Consider the following 22281-nt stretch of genomic DNA (forward strand, 5'->3'; position numbering starts at 1 on the left):
GTGGAACTGATCAGCCAGGGTGCCTCAAGAGCCTCTCTTTAGTAAATATACTGCCTGTGTGGCCCTACACCAGTACACTAGAGCCTCAAGTCTGTGGCAGGTACAGTAGTCATAATACCGGAATTTGCCTTCCCTCCCAGTGCTGTCTCCCATGGAAACCCCACCCCGCAGACCTTGTCCCACAATATACATGGATTAATGGTTCTGGCCAGGGTTGTCCATAATGCACCTTCTGCCAATACTAAATTCCTTCGGTCTTCCTCCCACCCTCTTCCTGTCTAAAACTACACTTAATTTAATACTAACTACTGCAAAAACTAAGAGGGTGTTTGTCTGTAATCCACTAAGGAGATTATTTGGCAAGATGTCTATTATTGATAGTGGAAATGCAGTGCTTAGAGGTTTCAAGAGATTTTCAGGGAACACAACTGGAGCAGTTGCTAAAGGATGGTCTGTGCCGCTTTATGGTTGTTACAGCTGATGACCAGCTGGTCCTTCATGCATATGGCCTGGGCAGAACGATCTAAGCCCCATTCCAACAGTCACCTTGAGGATAAGGGAATTAGCTTGCTCCAAGAGCGTGGAGTTTCCAATGAGGTGCGGAGAAGGTGGCAAACCTGTGACCGTGCTAATTTGACTACGGAACTCACTTTATTTTGACATGCATTGTTTAAAAATCAATGCGTGAAATTGAAGACATTATCATGAAGACATAGGTATCAGAGAATAAGCAGAGACATTTAGCTGCTAAAATTACTTGCAAGCATAGACTGTTCTTTACCTAATACACCCCAAGGACTTTTATTTCAGTTCTTACCAGTGCTGCATTCTACTTAACCTCAGATACAGCTCCATAAATCTGTATTTTTTAATTTTTTAATCTGCAGACAATTACTTTATTACCAATTCTTTACCTCCATTCAGATCCCCGGTTTCCGTTGCTAGAGCTGTTGCCTGAGCTTATAAGCAGATGACCTCTCCACCTGCATTTAAGACTCATTCATAGAAACTTTGCTGATCCATTTGATTTTCTCACCAGACATATCTGATCATTTTCACAAGAATACAGCTGATTTTTTTTAAATTGTATTCAGTATGTTCTACTCGAACGTTGAACCTGAGCCAAAGCCAAAAAAATGCAGCACAATTGTCTCTGCATTTTGTAGCATTTCTCTTTCTTCCCCTCTAGGAACTTAGGCAACATATTGCCAGTGTAGAAAGTGACTCAGTTTAGGCTCCTTGTGATGTATGCGTGCATGTGAGTTTAGTTCTCAAGCAGTGGTAAGTCCTAATAAAGACTTCCCCCCAGATACTAATAGGAAAACAAAACCAGGGTATGATTCTTCAGAAAATTAGCTGAAACAATCGAACAGCACAAGGTAAGACTGCCCGAAATGGAAATACTGTTTTTAAGAGTTGGCTTTCTTTTCTAAGCAGATCCCCTAGCAACTAAAATAGCACTTCCCAATGTGGAAGCAATGCTGAGATGTTTGCCTTTTGTTTATGGGAGCTTCTTCACCCAGAATGAATCAGCGAGGCAACGAAGAGCCAGAAAAAGAATGGAGATGTGTGGGCATCTGGCCATCAATCACAAAAGGGCAGTTTGTGGAGCTTAAGGATAATGATGAAGTCAAAGTGGTTTCCCTTTCCTCAGTCATGCTTGTCCTCGCCTCTTGTCAGTGAAGCCTTGTTTTTATTCCACAGCAAAACACAATGGTCAACAGGAGCAAAAGGGCAATGGCAGGGAATGCCACTAACTCTACAGCCTGCTCCTGTGTTTCTCACTCCTTCCCATAAAGCATATTGTGTTGGAGCATCCAGCAGTACTTAGCTAATGGAGAAACATCAAATAAAGCTGACTGCAATGGGATTAAGCCAGCTGAGTTTAAATAAAGCAGTGCAAGCAAGATGAAGTGGGTGTTTTCTAATTGCATATGAAGACACAGAAAAATCTACCTACTGCAGCTCTTCAGGGCAATTCTCAACTGAAAACCTCACACTGGAACAATAAACTCACAGAAGACTGTTACCATCCATTGTTTCCACCAGCAGAAGTCTTTTTTTAGAGGTTTGTAGAGGTTAGGATTTTAGGGGTTTTTTTCCTTGTTTGCCAAACAAATAGGGTTTTCTCTTTTTAAAGGGGTAAACTTCTCTGTGATGGGTCATGTACTTGTCCTGTCAGCCTTAGCAGATACACTGTTACGGATTAGAAATCACTGGTCCTGACCATCATATAGGATTATCCTGCTACCATCCCTTCAGGAACTTAACTTACCTGTAGCGGAGCTGGAGCTTGACACTTGACAAGAAAGCAGCCGAGCCTCTTAAGCTGATTGGAGAAGCAACTTTAAAGGAATGAACAGTCACAGAAGGGCTAAGCCTGTGTAAGATGTAAGCGGGAAGATATAGCTTCTCCAAGGCAGAAAAAGTGTTTGGGATGGGAAACCCAGTAGAGTACATGAGAGGCTGGACTACTAGCAGCAAAGCCTGGCACACCTCAGCCCACGTAGGTCTTCCCTAAGCTTTGCAAACCTCCTGTGAGTACTCTACTTGATGAGCTACCATTGCCGAGCATAGCTCTTCCTCATCTTTCTGTCTCTGTCAGGTCCATGAAGGCGTGAGTTATTCTTACCCCACAGAGCCAGCCAGTCCCTGCCACAGACCGAAATCCAGCATTTCAGATAGCACCACCAAGAGACCTGTCCCTGTTTCAGGCAGAAACTTCAGCGGAGGCTGCATGTACTTGCAGCTTCCACTGAGCGGCACCTCGTGATAGAAAGCCAAGTTTCCCATAGCTGCAGCTTCTTCTGGGGACTCCGTGTAAGAACTACAAATGACCCAGCTGGCATCTGCGGAGTCCAGTGGAAATAGCAGTTCAGACATCTGTGGCTGAAGCCAAATGCAAGGGAGAAATGGGACCTGACAGTTTGGTTACTGTTTCTGGGCAGCTGTCAGATCCACACCAGGATTTCAACTCATCAAGAAACAACTAATTTGCGATACAAAAAGATCCTCTGAGCCTCTTACGCTGTGTCATTTTGCACTGAACAGTCACTGGTTAAACTGTACAAACGGCCCAGGGAGTAAGGACTGCACTCCCCATCACTCTTCGCTCCCCTAAGTGCCCTAAGAACAAAGCTTCAGTGCTCAGCAAGGCCTTAAAACTCCCTGCAAAGCTTTGCCCTGGGCAGGGGAGCAGCTTAGCACCTGGGAAACATGGGTTTAAATGCTGTCCAGCAATGGAAGAAGCCGAGTCTCCTGCCTTCTAGAGGACAACACTATCGATGCGTTGCATTTTGTGAAGCCTTTGCACCTATGGGCATATGCTGTTGTAGTCTAAAAGGCTGAGCCACTTCCAAAATAAAGTGATGGGCTGATTAGTTGTAGAACCTAAGAGAAAGCTCGTAAATGCAATAGGTACTGCACTGTGCTGGATGATGCAATTGGGGCAATTCAGGCCACACACAGAAATATAACTCAAGGCACTTAGGATTATTTTTTTTTTTAAGTGAGCCCTCCCAAAGGCACCATGTAGTGCTCCAATCCATGACAATCAAGATGAGCAGAGGCAACATTACGTTCCTCAAACAATACAAGCTAATTACTTCAATTCTTGTCTTCAGACTGAGGCTCAGAGAGTTCAGCACTGAACATCTGCTGAACTACCCACTGCCACTTCCACTTAGCAGCCTTGCTAAAAATGAGGTGACATCCACATGGGGAAGGTATCCATTTAAGCTACTGTACAGTATTCCCCTTGATGTGTCTTAGCAAATGCAAAGGGCTTTTATTGGTGCCTGAGGAGTCTAACACACACCCCGTAGCACTTTTAGAACAAAGCCGTTAGAGCCCAAGGGGAATCTTTCCAGTTTTTGCATGAGGTGGCTCCTATGAGGCCTAGACAATATAGCATAGATGATGCTTATCAGATTTTCAGAATAAGGCCATTAGATACAAACCAGCACATCTGGACAGTCAAAGCTTGCAGGCTCTGCTAGGGCAGCCAAAAAACATACGTAGAAAGAGAAGCATGGCAACGTGATGAAATTAGTACTTGGACACATCTGGAATTAAACATTAACCCAAGGCACAGGGACGTCTTTTTTACCACCTTGCAAAAACTGAACTGCACAGTGCTGGCAGAGATCAGGGTGTCTGAGTGTGTCAGTGAGGGGCATACCTCTAGCTCTGCACTCCTGGTCAGCCAATGCACATGGCGTTTACGTTGAAAATAGCATTCCTGAAAGAGAACTGACACGCAGCTTTCGCAATGCACCTGAAAGCACAGTCACACCTTGGTGGAGCTGGCATGCCAGAATCAATTGCTTGAAACAGATTTATTGCATAGTTACTGTGTAAAAATGACAGTTTCTACTCTAGGGAATACGACTGTCCTGTGGGGATGAATAGAATAGAGGAGGTGGCCCTGGGCTGTGAAGCTGCATGCGGCACACATCCAGCAGAGCCAGGAGTGGCCCGTGCCTTGCAGAGGAAAGGGTACAGCTGAGAAACTGTAGATGAGGCTGAGTGAGCCCAGTAATGAGGCTATATTCTGGGATGTAGCATCCCAAGTCAAAGGGAAGAAGGGAAAAAACTTTTAAATTAATTAAAGCAACTGTTTAAAATGCCCCCATTCTCATATGCAATCCCTTTTTGTCCCACAGCAGGCAGGGCACTGCTACTCCTATTGGTCCTCTCCAGGACTGCAGGTGTTTGTCCCATGCAAAGCAGAAGCAGCATCTGCACCATCCACCTGAGACTAGCCAGGAGCGAGGGAAAGGAAAAGCACTGAAAGCAGGGAGTAATACCTCCGGACTTGCTCTCCTTATGATGCTAGTCAGAACGTGTCGGTTACCTCTGTGGTCCTGTGGTAGAAGGGCAGAGTTGCCTCTATGCAGGAGTCTGCATGCAGAGAGATGCCAAGAACAGAGACGAGGGAGTAGATAGCTCTGGGTTAAATGAGACAGCTGGCTTATAGCACTACAGCATTGTTTCAGCTTCAGTGGCCAGGCCACCAGCAGAGAGGCACGGTGGCTGCAAATGTGACATCTTAATGAACCACATTCAGAGCTGAATTCTGAGTGGCATCACTGATTAGTTATGTACCAACACTGGAACATGGCAAAACCCTCTTTGAGCATGAAGTTCCTTGTAACCAGCACTTATACGTACAGCCAGCAGCTGCAGGATGACAAAGTAGGCACAAGTGGCCTCATAAGAGATGACCATTTGGGGAATACTAAGTATAATTAAGTCTGGTCTCATTGGTGACATTTAAAATAATGACTCTCCCACCAAATTAATGAACAACTGCAATTCATTCATATTATCATGGCAGCGTGCAGAGGAACTGCCTTCTCCTAGCAGGTGCTGTTTCAAGTCCAGTGGCTGACAATGGCTGTTGCCTAATAGGGTTGTCCTTTCAAGTGTTATAGACATGCTGAACTTGACCAGGCCAACCCATATGCATAGAGGGATGGACATCAAGAGCATCTATTTGTTCCTGGGTAGCTAACCAAGAAAATCCTGTGTTTCAGTCTCAAGCTTTGTTTCCTAATGTAAGCGAGCAGCAGGTTACTGCAAATGGAGATACAGTAAGCAGAGAGAGCACACGGACTCATAGCAAGAGGGAAAGACCTTCTATCTGGCAGTGTTGGCAGGACTCCTAAGCAAAACGTTCCAGTCTCAAAAGCCTATGAACACACTTAGGCAGTTCATTTACACTCCTGACACTTTCCACGTATCAACAGGCAGCTGGTGAAAAGGACAAGGTTTTTCCTTACCATCTTCATTCGTGGAAAGGAGGCATCTATTCTCAGGCATTTGCACACACAAAGGATCAAAGGCTCCATGATGGTGTGACTGGAGATGAATTCCCCAGACAGCATGAACTAACTTAGCTCCAAGGTATTATGCTCTTTTTGTAACAGATAAGGACACAGGGCTTTTGGTTTGGGAAGAGGGATGCAAAAAACACATAAAATAGACGGTACAAACCACCCACATTTACAACAGCCCCAAAAAGCTTGAGATGAGGTGGTTTGTTTTTTTTCAAATTCACTCTTCATATTTAATCTTTGTTGCTAGATGGATCACTTTAAAGGGAAACCCTAAAATAACTGCGGAAGCACATGTAGTAATATCAGACCATTTTCAAAAGATTGAAATGATGTGCTAAAACTTGCCCCAGGGTGGGTGCGTGTGAGATGATTGTTTCAAATTACTTGCTACCTCATACTATTCTCCAGCACACGCAGACAGACAGGGAAAATAGGATAGACTGAGAAAGCTGAAAGGACCATGTAAGAGTTATTCCACTAATCGTTTTTGTTGGGCTATAAGGCTCATTCAGGATAGCAAGGCTAGAAAGGTTAATCATGGAAAAAGTAATTTATATTTTTATAGTAGCCTTTAATCCAAGGACTTCCCGAATACTTCATAAATTTTAAATAATACAGAAACTACACCTAGAAATCTCATTTTGCCTCAGCAGAGAAGCCACATAATGCAATATAGCAATTTATTAACTGCATGCAGTCAAAATTGTGCATATTTATAGGCAAAAACAAGAGAAAAAATGGCATCCATCTGAAACCATGAGGATAATTTATGGGTGCAGGACGTCTTTATTAATAAGCTTCTTCTAAATGTACATGTCAGTTAAAAGCCAGAAAACAAACACAGCCTGTTCCCCATGGAGCTAACAACATCCAAAGGCTGCTGCAATGAAGAAAGCCTTTCCATCAGCTTCAGTGAGGAGTGGCTCAGGCATCAGGAATTAAAGCTTTCCTAATGTTCTTTCATGCCCTGTCGTTGTTTTTTTGTTTGTTTGTTGGTTTGTTCATTTCCTTTCTGCTTTCTGTGTGTTGGGAGCAATGTGTCCCCAGCCATTTACACGTAGGCTTTTATGCAACAAAACACCTATCTCCTCCTCTGCAACGGAGGCAATTGGAAAGCAATTGTCGACTAAGGAAAACATGGGTATTACTTGTCTACTTAGGATCAGCTGAAGACTGGTTTATAAACGCTTCTGCTGCTTTTAACTGTGACTCAAATGCCACCTGAAGCTCCCTTCTCTGGTGTTCAATCCTTTCTCTCTGATAGCTTTCAGGCTAAGGAGAGCTTCCTAGTTTTTAATAACATTATGATGAGAACTCACGTGTGCCTGGGGATGGACCTGAAAAGCTTTAGGCTGGAATTATTCACTGATGATTAAAAAACTGCCCTCATTTAGTCCTTGATTCAGCAAATCTGCCTTTTTCAGAGCATTTGCTGAAAGTCAAGCTCCTCTAAAGAAAGCAGAATTCTGATGTAAGTTTGTTATATGCTGTCAGCTTTGCCTTGGCTGAAAAAGGACAGGTGAATAGCCAGAGAGAAAAGAATATGTGCTGGCTACCATCTGCTGTCACTTCAGCACAGCTCCACACCCTCTATCAGTAAAGTAAGATTCCTTGCTTCTACCAAAGCTCCAACCACATTGACAAAGGACAGCCAAGGCAGCCACGCCATCAGGGAAGTACACATCAGATATAGCTCTAAAGCCAATCACCGAGATATCTTATGCTGCGCTTCAGTTATGAGAGATGCGCATTTCCTGCTATCACTCTGATACACAATGATAAAACCTCTCTCTGCTACTATCAATAGAACAGATCTTTACCAATAATACAAAGAAAAGGGGAAAGAAGCCCTAGCATCCAGCCTAGATGTGATCCACACGCAAGCAAGCCTGATTGCACCAAGATCATCCCCTGCCTCCCAAGGAGATTCAGATTGTGTGGCTTCATCAAGCGTTTCCATCCAATCTGGCATGCGGGTTTAATAATATCACTGTGGTGTCAGCATCAATAGTGGGTATGCTACATGCCTATTTCAGCCCTCTGTAACCATCAGATTGCAGGATTCACTGTGCAGACTGCATCCGTTAATCTTCAAGGTATTTCCTATTGGAGCGCATCCTTTTAGGCTGATTGGAGAGAGTCCTAGTGACTTTGGGAGACTGGGAGCTATTTACCTCCCAGGTTGAGCATTGCAGTGCTGCAGCTCTAAGGCTCTGGCTGCAAAACATTTGATTGTGACAGGGTCCATAGTCCCTGCCCTGTTGGAGCCAGTCTCATCTAGAATGCTCAAGAGTTTTCTAAGGCTGACCTAAGCCACCTCAGATGGTTAAAAGACTTTCTTCTCCTCCTCTGTCAACAAAGAATGAGCCAAGCTCACTTCACTAACCTCCAGGTCTATTTTCCAGGTCTCTTAAGCCCAAGAACAAGAACCCCCCAGTTACCCAAAATATTTTTCTCTTTCTGGAGACTTCTGCAAATTCTACAGCTTCAAGATGAGTTTCTAAAACCACAAGCACATAAATTCTGATTTAGGCCTTCCTCTTCTGCTGAAATGTGTTATTTCCCTGTTTATGTAAATAATTAAAGTAGGACAGTTCCCACAGGAGAGGCTGAAGTACTCCCTGCTCCAGAACATCTTGTGGCTGATATTCAGAAGAATTTTTGCTGAAATATAGGAGAAAAGGTAAATGGACCTCTAGTCCAACTTGCTCTCCCACATCTGAGCAAGCTTCTTTCTATCCAGGAAGCTCTCAGTTACTTGCTGATGAACATGTCTCACCAGCTAAAAGCTCTGTTCGAACCCACAAAGTGTCCTAGCGAGAGTCTCAATAAAACTGTCAGATCCCTCTAAAAGACTCTGCTTTTGATGACTTGGTTTACTCCAGAAATCCTAGTTCAGCTCTAGTAATTACTTCAAATTTTAGCCTTTTACCCAGATGGCGTCTCTGAGCACTGTCCTCTGGATACAGTCCTTTGGATCAAGAAATGCTGAGCAATAAAGAAGCCGATCCTTCAATATTTAAAGGAATAAAGGGGTGAAAAGGATCAGTGGGTACAAAAGGAAGCTGGATAATGAGATACCAATCTGTTTTCCTCAAGGGTTTTTAATCCTTCAAATCCAAATGACCTTAAAGAGCCTTCTGGAGAATGATCACATGGATGTGAACCATGCACACTAACTTCGGAGCTGGTTCTAGTCTTTTTTAATAGATTTTTCTGGGTATAAAAGAAAGTTGTGATAATTTAGGAAGCAAATAGGGATGTTTCACTGTGCTTCACCTTCCCTCAGTCCTGCAGCCAAATTGTACTTTCACTGACTGTAGGGGAATTCATACCAGATCACTCAAGTGTTTCTGAGCCAGGTTTGTCCCAGGGGCTGCTGCAGATTCTCTGACCATGCTCTTAGAGATCCAGACAGGTCCTAGAGTAACAGCCTTCTCAGCCTTCTCCTGCCTGCCTTTCTCCTTTAAAAAAACAAAAATAGTAGGGCAGTTTTAGAGCAGCTGCAAGACAGATAAATAACTCCAGACTGGGAAACTGCTACAAAATACGGAGGTTTTTGACCTTTTCTGGTACTTCAGATAAATTATGCGTACAAATCAGAAAGAAATCATTCCCATTTCAAGAAGAGGGAGGAAAGACATGATAAAAGAATAAAACCTTCTGTCACTGCTCTCCTCAGGTAACGTTCCAACATCAACAATTTTTAAGGTGAATCAATCAGTGCCTCTCAATTCATTTCGTAATTATGATGAGCATTAACTTCATATCTTATCAAAAGGACCCATAAGACCCACTGACTTTATTGTTATTGCACCACTGGTAAGGCTGTTGGGAAATAGAGGGGGCTATCTTCCCTGGTGCTCAGAAGCCACACTTCGTTCATAATTGTGTGTCATGTGTCCTATAGCAAGGTGCTGAAGAGTTTCCTAAAATAGGGATCATTCCAGTTGCTTGGCAGTAATCACATTGACGAAGGGAGAAGGACTGGCTTCCTTGAGTCACTCCACTTATCTTCCAGTTCTGGTGCTGATTCAAAGGTGTTTTTCTCCCTTCCCATGGTGGTTTGCCCTTTTCTGGGACACGCTGTAGAAACTGTCATCACTCTGGTAAGAACACAGCTCCATAGCTTATCTTAAGCAGGAAACTTCAGAAGCATGGGAAATTGCTGGTGGGAAGTCAAATGAGTCATCTTCTGTTTGTGAAGAGGCTAGGCAACAAAAGCTTTGTCAAGAGTCTTTAAGCTGCAGTGACATGGTGTGATCCTTACATTCAATACTGAAGAACATTGCCAGACTGGAGAAGAACCTGGAAGCAGAAAAACTTCATCCTCCCTCTGATCCTCTATTTACTGCTATCTTCTCTAAAGAAGCTGTCCTCAGCCACTGTACACTCACCATACGCCTACACATCAGCAGGGTTTATATTCTTATATGCCCATATTTGAACTCCTGGCAGTCAACCTTTCACCTTTATGCACGTTTAGGGGGTACAAGCTGTGCCAAGCATCTGCCTACCACAAGTCCCAGTTGTATTACAGACTTGCAGGACAATCATGAGCCATGCTCTTGCATTGAAAAGAGCCCTCTGACAGCAGTTTCACAATTCCCTGTATCTGCATGTGCCTACCCTTACCTATGCTCAAAGAACAGTCTTGGTAAGATAACTACATGTCTTTCTTGGCACCTCATGGCATACTTGCCTGTGGCCCACTGCTGCAGTGACAAGTGCTCCTGCAAAGCCCTCACAGGGGCACTTACAGCCCAGGAATTACTACGAGTTTGGCTTTTTCCTGAAAGCACAAATGTATTCCTCTTCCTTTTTGTCTGCTTTACAGCAATTTGTAAACTTCTGTAGTTTTGCGATCTCACATCTCATTGTTCTGAAAAATCAGGAAATTCAACAGATCACATTATGGAAAGAACTAATTATTTTAGCCTTTCCTTTTGTTTTAAAAGGGTTTTTCTAATGGTCAAAAGCCAATATTTTTTCCATCTGGGAGATGGAAAGAATGTCTCTTTCATCAGCCAGGACAACTCAAAAAGAAGATAAATATTTTGCAATTCCTTGAAGGCCCATTTGAACGTATTGCTGTAAGTATACATGGGGGATTGTTAGGAACTTAGTGACTTAACAACAGATAATCAAACAGAAGGACTTCACATGGTATTGATGTGGTCCTAACTGAATTCCCCGCCCATGCATAACCTTATCAGAATGCCAAAAACCCTGCTGTGTGCCAGCAGCATTACCTGCCTGCAGTACCGACACACAGAAAGGCACAAAAGCTCAGAAGAGGAAGGGAAGTTTAGGCTGTGCTGCTGATGGCCTGAATGATTTTTCTTTGCAGAAATTGCAGGCGTAAGTCCCCCAAAAGGATTGTCCATCCTCCTAGGCAGTTTCTTCAGAGAGCATGGTACTGATAGTACTTGATTTTGGGGACAGTCAACATAAGCAACGTGAAAGTAATGAGCTTCTTGTAGGCAAATTGCTAATCCCAGTTTGATGTACGTCTTCATTTTAACCCACAAACAATTTGCTTAAGTGGTTTATATATATAGGTACCAGGGGACCGTGTTGCAGTAGTCAGAGTGGCTGAGGCAACCCTAACTAGATTTTCACTGCTTAAATCAAGCTCCCTTCACCTTCCCACACTGATGTAGATTGTGAGGGTGAATGGCAACCGCAAAGAGGTCTTAAGTGGTGCATGTACCCACTACCTTAAATTGAAGCTGGGCACATGCACAGGGAGTGCATCTGATTTCTCTCTAGTGACTATCCACTAGGAAATTCTGCCCTGCTTTACATCAGAATTTCCTTCAAAACTGTAATGAAGATGGTGTGCAGCTCTTTCTAGGCAGAGACTTATGCTCTCTGGTAGTTCTTCACTTCTTAAATAACCCAGAGTTCCCCGATGAAGAAGAATTTCTCAGGAAATCCACAGGAAGAGATTCCTGATCATGCAGCACATTCACTGAAATCGCCCACTAAGAAAGCTGCCGTGAAGTGGCATTGGAGAAGATGAAGTCTGAACTGCTGCTGAAACTGCAGCCTTCTGTTTCCTTTCCACAGGAGCTGATTTGTGAGTAGACCCAGCCATGCCTCTTTGATCCAGTAGCTGCTCGTTAGAAGCCCACAGGGAACTGGAAAAGCAGGGAGAGATCTAAGTCTTGAGCAAGTATGAATACGCTTGGCAGTCTGCAGCAGGGAGTAAGGAAAATTCAAAGGTAAATGCCAGTGCGAGAATAACAAAGCCCCTGGCAGCTTACAAGTGAATGTGGGCAGGAAGATCAGAAAACTCAGAAGAGATGCGTGGCATTGTGGCGAGAGGCTCAATGCCACAGCAGCACACAATTAGTCTGCAACAGCACTGCAAAGTGAGTTCTTTCAGAGGTAGATAGCAGGTCACAGGCATGCCCAGTGGTTGCCTAGAGCTTATCTGCCTGTGCTGGACTTGCTGCAGTCCATGGATTTTTCAAGATGCATGGCCAAGTGGCACAGTCGTGAATGTAGGTCTGGACATGCCCCTAACCATTAGCAGTCAGGCTGCATCAGCTACTTGGACCACAAATTTTATAACTATTAAAGATAACACTTACCAGTTACTGTGGTGGGACCTGAGTCATTAAACATGAATTTGACAGAAAAATCATTCATAAACAGATGTAGATGGAATATTTCTGGATGGATGTTCTATTTGCTGAGAAAACACTGGTAAAGGACAAGAAAACAAAACTTTGAAAGTAAAGTCTAGTGGCTTCAGCAGTCCTTCTGAGGATGGGGAACCTGGCTCTCAGGTCCTGGCAATGGGAAACGTGGACATTGTCTCACAGTGTGACGCTGAGAAAGCTGATCTGTGAGGGAGAGCCAGCCTTATACTTCCTTCCCATTCCCTCTGCAGAATCGTGACCTCAGACAGCAGGACACGTCGCTGCATCTGCCCTCACTCTGTGTGACCAGATGGTATCTTCCCAACCCATGGGCCAGCCACCAGGGCAACATCTGAATGGATACTAACCAGCAAGCCCACAGCCAGATGAGGAAATTAAGGCAGCCAAACAGAGGTACCTAGCACATGGCCGTACAGCCAAATCTCAAGGCCTGACAGACAGATTTGTGTAAACACACATTAACTGATACATCACCACATGGCTATAAAGCTCTAGCTCTGGTTTTGCATGCTGATACAGAACAATACAAGCCATAAACCAGCTAATTAACCTTGGCAGATGAGAGAGCTTTCATCAAAAGATTTCAGAGCCTTTTTTGAAGGGAAAAAATAATCTAGCATACAAGGAGGGATACTTAGGCACAGAGCAGGGATGTGACTTGCCTGGCATTACCCAGGAGGCTCAGAACAACCATCTCCTGAACTCACCACATCTGCTTATGCCCGTGATCAGAAAGACCTAAAGGGCTGCAGGAAGCAGAGCTGGTAATTCCGTCTTTCATGCTAAAAGTTAGCCTCCAACCTGACCCTTCTCTGTGGTGCAGTACTTATAGCATCACCTTTCAGCTGGGCTACAGCAACAGAGACCAAGAATTTATACTCACTGAAAATCCTTGGCTGCTTTTGGTGTGGCTGGAGTTAAATCCCAGTTCCAGTGAGCAATTTTATTCTGTTGAACAAAATTTTTACGCCTTTTCTTTTAATTCTTTGAATACTTTTTCCAGTTTCCTGTCTTTAACTGCCACATAACATGGCTATGCTTAAACAGAGGCTAGTCATTATTATTATTGCTGCTTCACACATAAAGGAAAGGGCAGTATAAACACTAAGCAGACTCATCTCAGAATTGGTTTTAGGGCACAAAAATCAGTTGTTTTCTGCCCTCTGTGGTGACACATCTACACGGTCTTGAGAGCCACTCATCACGTAGTCAGCACGTTCTGCGTGCTATAAAGCTGCACCTTATAACCCCACACGGTAGGGCCTGGAGCTTCCTAATGTGGTGATTTTTGCTTTGTTTTGTTTTAATGGGAACTACAGCAAGGGAAAAAAAACAAACACTAAAGCTGTAAAGTTAAACAAGCATTCAGATGTTGGGAAATGAGAATAAAAAATTTAATTGCTTTCCATTCAAGCAGGTTCTGTCTCAAGAGATTTCAAGCCATCTTTCCTCCAAGAGGTCAGAAGCATCCCAAGATAAGTTGTCCTACTTCTCACCCAGCTCTGATACACAGTGATTGCCATAGGGCAGACACAGAATCACAGACTGGCAGGGGTTGGAAGGGACCTCTGGAGATGATCTAGTCCAACCCCCCTGCCAGAGCAGGGTCACCTAGAGCAGGCTGCACAGGAACGCGTCCAGGCGGGTTTTGAATGTCTCCAGAGACGGAGACTCCACCACCTCTCTGGGCAGCCTGTTCCAGTGCTCTGCCACCCTCAAAGTAAAGAAGTTCCTCCTCATGTTTAGGTGGAACTTCCGATGTTCAAGCTTGTGTCCATTACCTCTTGTCCTGTCGCTGGGCACCACTGAGAAGAGCCTGGCCCCATCCTCCTGACACCCACCCTTTAAGTATTTATAAGTGTTGATAAGATCCCCCTCAGCCATCTTTTTTCCAGACTGAAGAGACCCAAATCCCTCAGCCTCTCTTCGTAAGAGTCCCCTAATCATCTTGGTAGCTCTTTGCTGTACCCTCTCCAGCAGTTCCCTGTCCTGACGCATGTATTTCCCATGTCCCTGACACATGTATTTCCCATGTTGCTGACTGAGGCGTGTTGAATGGCTAGGATGTTTGCTTAGTGTCTCAACACCAGCTATTTCTTTAAGAATTTCAACTCCTATTTTCTGTGTCTTGATGCTAGAGACCATCCAGGGCCTTCTGCTCCTGAATTTGAAGTGCACCTTCTCCGGTTTTGCATTTTTAATACTTTAGAGAGGGGCAATAAACACAGGCATACGTGAAGAGAAACAACAGGAAATCCTGCTTGACTATGAAAGGTTTATTTAAAGTGACCTAAATCCTGAGTAAATGCTGCTCCTGGGAGCTGAAGTGTCAGAACTAGCCATTTAGGCTTTTGTTTTATTATCTGGACAGGTTACGGGGCAGTGAAGGAGCACATAGAATCCACAAAAAAAGCTCTTGAAGGAAAATGCAACCCTAAATTCAATTCCCGTAAAGATCTTCAGTGAAGGTGTACTGAAAGCAAAATTTCAAATATGTTAGTAGGTTTTTATTGAGATCTATCTTATTTGACTTGTGTTTGGAAGGTTGGACAAGGAAAGGGCAGTGAGGGTTTCAGAGATATCTAGCAGCAGGATGAAGGAAAAACGGCTTTGAGTTTATGGCTTGGACATGAGACAGAAATTTTACATATCAAAGAATGTAATAAGCAATGACCTTATTTCATTGCTGCAGGTAAAGGGGTTTTTTTTAGCATTTGCTAATAATCACATAGCTTTCTCCTGGGTTTCCTTCATAATTTGCGAAGTTCCCATTTTCTGCTGTAGTAATTTGATTATTTGACTCCAAAACAGTAGTGTGGCTAACATTGATCTGATTACTGTACTGCTTGAAACTTCATTCTCTGTTTGTACCAATACAATTCCTTCCTGTTTATTTTTATTTGATAACATTTACAGAAAGGAATCAGTCATTTTCTCTTTCTTTAATTAGCAAGGATGAAACCAGTAGGGAACTGGTTATCCTAAGAGCCTAAGCAGGTCCCTTGTAAATTAATTGCTGGTTCACAGATTCACTAGACATTTTTCTTACAAAATCATACAGTATTATTTCTACAGGATTTCACCTCACTCAAGATCCCCAATAGGCCTATTTGGGGAATGAATGGACCCTTCTGGCAAAAGAGGTTATTTGCATAGGACTCTTACCACATATGATGAAGAAAGATGAGAGATGTGTAATGAAAGAGGATGAGGACTCCAGAAAGAGAAATGAAACTTTCACTGTTAAAGCAGTTGAAATCTATTGTGAAGGATGGGATTCTCTCTTCACGTTTCCCATAAAACACCTTTTGAAAACACAGAAACAGTTTTTATGGAAGGTCACTTCCATTTTGCGCTTTTCATATCTTTTTCTGGCACTGAGTCAAGATCCTGAATTCAGATTTCCACAAGTGCTGAATACTCACACCTTAATTGAAACACCCTTTAAACGTGTCATCTAGGGGATGAGGGGGAAGGCAGCTTCCACCAGATAATCAAATCTTTGGGAACTGAAAATCAAACATCCCAAATTAGCAGATACTCGAGATAAAGTTGTGCTTCTCTGTGCTTCAATTCTCTCTGAAGAGAAATAACGCCTCTGTTATAACTCACAGTATTTTTGTGAACATGAAAATGAGTAAGCACCGAAGAAATTCGTCTGTGAGAAAATCAATACTTTTTTAAAATGGGTTTTGGATGGTGCACACTAAATAAGGAAAAGGGACATCCACTTCTTAAATACTGCAAATGTTTGTTTGCATAACACCGATAAGCCATTTTTATTCCTTTGCAGACCATATAGGGTTATTTGTGCTTGTTATTAAGATGATACACATTTGCATGCTAGCCAGGTCTGTCCTTCCAATTACTGCCACAGGAAGCCTATTCAGTGAATCAAAATGCAGGCACTCCAAATTTCCCACACAGTTTAGACCAAATGTGTGGTAAACCTGCTGCATCCATACCTCCTGATCTCAGCCCTTTTGACAGCAAAGGGCTCCCATAAATATTAAGAGCAGAGACAGGAGATTTGGCTATGAGCTCTGGCCTGGCGGGCTGTGCTGACCCCCGTTCCGTTTCTGTGAGCATTACGACAGATCTGAAGCAGCAAAAAATACAAATAAGAGATAGCTGTGCCCACCTCAGCCAGAGCAGCAGAGAAGTGATTACAGTTCTTGTGCATCAGGTGGTATGCGTTTCCTTTGTACTCCTTCCCCAGCTCTTCCATAATCTTATCCACGTCCTCTTCTGTGAAGTCTGTGGTGCCCAAGGCAATGGATTCTCTAGTTAAAAACAGAGAACAGAACAGGAAACATGGAAAGACACGGTGAAGAGAGTGATACATACCCAGGGAAAAGGAAATGGTCAGACATTGGCATGAAAGTGGTTGAGGCACCATCCCTGGAGGTATTTAAAATACTGGTAGACATAGTGCTTGGAGATATCGTTTAGATGAGTGACAGTTTTTGTCAGATTTAGGTTGATGGTTGGACTAGATGATCTGAAAGGTCCCTTCCAACCTAGGCAATTCTATTCTATGATTCTAAGGACAGGCTTAAAACATGGACATGCATACCTGGGGCTATCAGAGACTCTCACTAGCAAAATGGCACAGTAATATGCCCAGCTCATCCACAAAGCAGGTTACAGCACAGACAACAGCCCCAAGAGCTTCCTGCTCACCACCAGGGAAGTCTCAGCTCTGGGGGTCTGCTCCCACTCTGCCCATTATCCCACAATAGAAATTTCCAGTAGGACAGAGGAGATGGTTTTTTCATGATTGAGAGGGTTTCCATGGGGCGGGCCAGGAAGGAGCAGACTGAAAACTTTATGCAGAAACCTATTGCTTCTCGTTCTTCTGAAAGTCTCCAACAACCGTCAACACAAACTGTCAGTCTGGGAAGGCCAAGCCCCACCTGCCACGGGCAGTTCCTTGACCCGCAGCCCCACAGACTGAGCTCCTCGAACAACACATTCATGCAGCATCCTCTCAGACTCCTCTAGCAACTGGTCTGTCCCTTGTGACAAAGTAGCGATAAACACAGGAGATGCTTTCTGGTACTCTGTGTAGTATCCACAAATAGGTGATACTCATAAAAAGACTCAGGTTTGTTTTTCCCCCATGTGCTCTGGCTCTGTGTAACACACAGCTACTCCCATTCTTGCTGACGAGTGAAACTGGGAGCACAGAAAACAAAGAAAATGGGAAAAGAGAACCGCGTTCACTTGTGGGTATGCTTTTAAACCCAGCCAAACACAGTTCAGCACTGTTCCCTGTTTGGTGTACACACTCTTTTATCCACCTCCAAAATCCCTGCAGGGCTGCCTTTGAACCAGGATCATGTAAAGGAGGCAGTGAGGGTGCTTATAAAGAGAGGGAAAGGGGCACCCGGAGGAGAGGCCTTCCCTGCTCCCTCTACAACGATGGCTACCAGGGGCAGAGGGGAAGATGTAGAAAAGGGCCCTTACTTGAATTTAAAGGTCTCGCCAAGTTCTACTGCGCTGCCAGGTGTGATCTCGAAAATCCCACTGAAAGGGTAGGGATGCCCTCCATAGGCAAACTCTGACAAGAAAAGAAACAGACTGTGAGTAATTGAATGAACGCAATGGCAGGAAAAAGTCTATGGCAGCTGTCTGCGCGGTTCAGCATCAGCACCAGGGGCTGGGCTACTGCCAAAATCTGTTTCAGCCAGATACTGAAAGCCATTTTGTCTGTCCCGTTACCTATCAGCCTGAGGATGCCCTCACAGCCTCCCTCCATGCTAACACTACTGCTTTCCCACAGTGCCAGGAAAACTCCCTGAGTCTGTCTCTTTGCCTGTACAGGTGGCTTCCTCTCAGGGGAAAGTTCTGTGGTGGAGGCCTCTAGACAAACTATGAGACGCTGTCAGTGGTGGTGCTGAGCTGGAAGAAGCCTTTTCTGATTAGGGAGAAATCAAATCTTATTCCAGAGGGATTTACAGGCAACAAGTGGGAATTCTTTGCAGAAAGCCAAGCCGATTGCACTCCGCTGCCTCAGCATGCAGGTCAAGCCAGGAGGTCCCTCCGTGTCATACAGGCCATCTTGCACGGCCTGTGAAACGCAGCCCATGGACCTCACGGTGTCATACAGGGCATCTCGCATAGCCTGTGAAAGCTCCTGTGCTCGAGATGGAACATGGCACCCCAGGGGTTTTGTCTGCTGCATGGCACTGGCTAAAAATACCATGAGTGAGATATCCCAAGTCATTGCCATTTAATGTTGAAGAGGGAAACGGAAAGCCTGTGATGCTAGTCTGTCCTTCACTGCCCTACAGCTGTTTTCCCAGATGCCTTGACTGCACCTTTTGCAACGGGTGCTCTAATCAGCTTCAGCCCCATCCAGACCACTTCAAAAGTCTCACACGACATTTTCTTTTCCTTGTAACTCTGCTGTTTCAAAAGAACAGTTGCCAAGATCTGGAAATCCAGATTCCAAGATTTCTAGACCATAGACATTCATAAATAATTACTGCAAAACAAATTTACCCTGACAGGGAATTAACACAAACATGCATAGGTAGGTCTCAAGACAACCACTGAGGCACCTCTCCTCTCCCTCCCCCTTTTCTCCCCTTCTTTCTCCCTCTCCTTCACTGCAGAACAGCTTTCCAACATTGCTTGGTCCCTCCTGTTTGCCATCCTGCTACACACCTGTACAAGCTATAGAAGCTGGAGTTACATACTGAAAGCAAGAATGGCTGCATGATTCATGACAGAACTACACAAGTTCCTGTTAGACTCCACAATGGACTCTAAAAGAGAACTGGCTGAGTTTTTCACTCTCAAAAACGTTCCTTGCCAAAAGTTATAAGTTTGGGGTTCTGCTCCATATCAGACTAGCCATACAGTTGTCCCCGTATTCTGCAGGTAGTGAAAAGGAAATACCTCATACCTCTGCCGTAGATCTCGATGCCAGAGTGGAAGACACCAATCCCCAAGGTGGAGGTGTATTCATTTATCCAGTACTACAGTAAAACAAAAGCCACATTTGGAAGCATTAGTGGAAAAGAAACACACGATCTTGGCCTAGGATATATCCCCCATCTCCTGTCCTCAGGCCAACTTCTCTTAAGGACAAGAGTGATTTTGAAATTATCCTGAGACAAACAAATTGAGACTCCTTATAGACCAACAGAAGTGGGCACTGTGTTTATACAGATGGCTGGGATTAAGGCTCCAAAAGATGCTCATCTAATCCTTTCCACGTAAGGAATTTCCCTGTATTAAGATATAACTGGACCTGAACCTGCATAAACCCAGTTGCTATGGGATGTGTGATTATCTGTCTTCTCATTTAAATAGCTGACACTAAGCCAGTTTTACCAATCTACTCATCTTCTCTGATCTTCAAAATCTTGAGTTACAGAATCTCCATATGTTTTCCACACACCGTTTTACATCACCTCCCAACATCTACTTTTCATTAGGTTGTTTGTAGGCAATGAGATCTTAGATACAGAGATACATTCCTCCTGTAGGTCAAGAGGAGCACCGTTAAGTAATTATCTATGTGACATTCGTAACTGCTTTATAGAAAAAAAAAAAGAAGCTCTGAGCATACTAGTCAACATTTTACTCAGAGACACCATATACTATGAAGCAGTGTTTTCAGAAGGGACAAGGGCTTGCTGCTCCAAAATTAGGTCCAAGGTGACCACAACTTCAGCCAAGTCAAATTTTCAAGAGGAGCTGTTAAGTGACTTCATCGCTCTGGAGTCCAGCACTTCCCTGGTACACTTGGAGCAGGGGAATACTGCAGTCTGGTGCACGCAAGTGACACTCCTCCAGCAAGCACTGCTCACTATTTCCACCATACCATGAAGGACAGTGCAGACACCCAACCAAGTCCCAGCTAAGCTAATTCTGGAGCAGGAAGTTGCACAGCCACGCCAGGGCAGTGCTGCATTGGAGATAATTAGCCCTGCTCAGCCCCAGTATTTATTAGGTTAGCTGCAGAGCTGTGCTGCTACAGAAATGACGTTTTCAGGCAGCGAGTGGAAACTGCCGATGCCTGGTATATTTACAGTTCACTTACGGCTACTGCGCAGTGAAGATGCATCTCTAGTAACTCAGAGAAACTGAATTCTTATTTGAATCAAGCAGCGCAAGAAAAGTGAGTGTTGTTCACTTTTCCCCATACAATGACATGACAGGTTGATGCAGCTAAAATTCTCTTCTGGGTCTGATAGCTGCTTCTGGTGGAGCCAGAGTAAGCTGCACCTTCCCTTCCCTAGTGTCTGGTGTCACTGAGCTGCCACGATATGGGTGAGAACCCCTCTGCTGTCAGGTAACCAGAGGTCTGGCATACTCCATCTACTTTCCTCACACTGCTTGCTTATGTATTTTTGATGACTGCAGTAGCTCTGTAAATCACCTAGAAATGTTTTCTGTGAGACCAGTGCTACTGTGGAAAAACACAGTAGCTTTGATATGAAAAGTGCAGTCCCAAGCCTGACTTAATGCATGGCCTTAAACCAAGCACCCCAAAATGCTTGTTTCTGGCAGTACAGCTGTTCCCTTTCCCTCCAGACAATGCTGTAATGCTTCTTGTTCTGTGTGAGTTTTGGTATCACAAACGATGTATTACTGCAGGAAGCCAGCAAACCACCTGACCCTAGCTGGATCCCTGGGCACTGCTCTCTTCAGACCTTGTACAACCTCCACTTACCTCTTCACCTGAATTACGCAAACTCTTGTTTTTAGGATATATCAGACCACTAGACTGGAGCTAGGTCAGGTAGTTCTCAACCTCTGCTCACACATTAGTGTGAACCCTCTGTTGAACACCATGCTTGGTCTTTAGGGACATGATGTGCCCTTGCCTTCTGCTGCCCTTCTCCACAGATCTCTGTTCCCTGTCCTCTGCAGCAGAAATATCCCTACTTTGACCAGGGAAGAAGATACAGAGATGGAGGCTGCATACAGGAGCCCATATGGCACCAGCCACCTCTGCTGAGGAGACCAAAGCCTGTCTCTCACGGACATATATAGCCCTCAGTTCAGTTCTTTGATCTCCCAAATCTCATGGGTTAACTCCTCAGGCTCTCAGATAGTCTCAGTAAGCTTCGGAGAAACAGTAGTTTCTACAGAGTCCCTCTGTAACAGCTCCCAGAGGATATGGTAAGTAGGTTGTCTTCTTCCCTCAGGCTGAGCTATTGTCTCACAGCAACAATACAAGCACAACATGCCCAGGTCACGCCAGTTGCTATGCTTAGAGGAGTAACTAATAGGAAGAGAAGGGAGACATTTTAAATTAGAAATGCTCTTGCCAGTTATCAAAGTCAGGGTCTCTGCAGAGGCCGCTCTGCATCAGGCTTTGTACTTCAAACAAGAAACTTAAACTGAAAGCCACTTTCAGCTATAGCTTTTTCTTCTTCCATGTTAAAGTTTGGGTTGGATCCAAACAACAAATAAGCAAACAAGCAGGGAAAACTAAACCTCTCCTCATTACCACGTTCGAATAATACACAGAGACCCCTTCACCTCATATGTGTGCAGCAGTGTCAGAACACAAGTCCTCCCTGTCCCCCATCCGCCTGCACTCCTCTGGCTCCCAGCACAGAGCCACAGCCCCCAAAGCCCACCCTGCCCAACTGAGGGAGCCAAGAGCCAGGCTGCAGGACAGCTCTGGGAACACAACTGATGAGGAGGCCCCACCAGAGATAAAGAAGAGATGAGCAAAAGTAATTCTCTGGCTGATACCAGGTGTTATGACCATCACATGAACATGTCTGTATTTAAATGGTGTA

At 44.3% G+C, this 22281-nt stretch overlaps 1 protein-coding gene across 1 annotated transcript in view; it reads right to left on the minus strand.

Moving 5' to 3' along the window:
• Positions 1 to 22281, minus strand: part of LOC128909419 (deubiquitinase DESI2-like) — an 87000-nt gene that overhangs the window by 1955 nt on the left and 62764 nt on the right. The window contains exons 2-4 of the mRNA XM_054201070.1: positions 19425 to 19497; positions 17981 to 18074; positions 16653 to 16794 (exon numbers count right to left, since the gene is read on the minus strand). Of these exons, the coding sequence (XP_054057045.1) occupies positions 16653 to 16794; positions 17981 to 18074; positions 19425 to 19497 (309 nt within the window). The remainder of the gene's footprint in view (positions 1 to 16652; positions 16795 to 17980; positions 18075 to 19424; positions 19498 to 22281) is intronic.

This window comes from Rissa tridactyla, chromosome 4, assembly GCF_028500815.1.
Source record: "Rissa tridactyla isolate bRisTri1 chromosome 4, bRisTri1.patW.cur.20221130, whole genome shotgun sequence".
In the NCBI taxonomy this organism is placed as follows: Eukaryota; Metazoa; Chordata; class Aves; order Charadriiformes; family Laridae; genus Rissa; species Rissa tridactyla.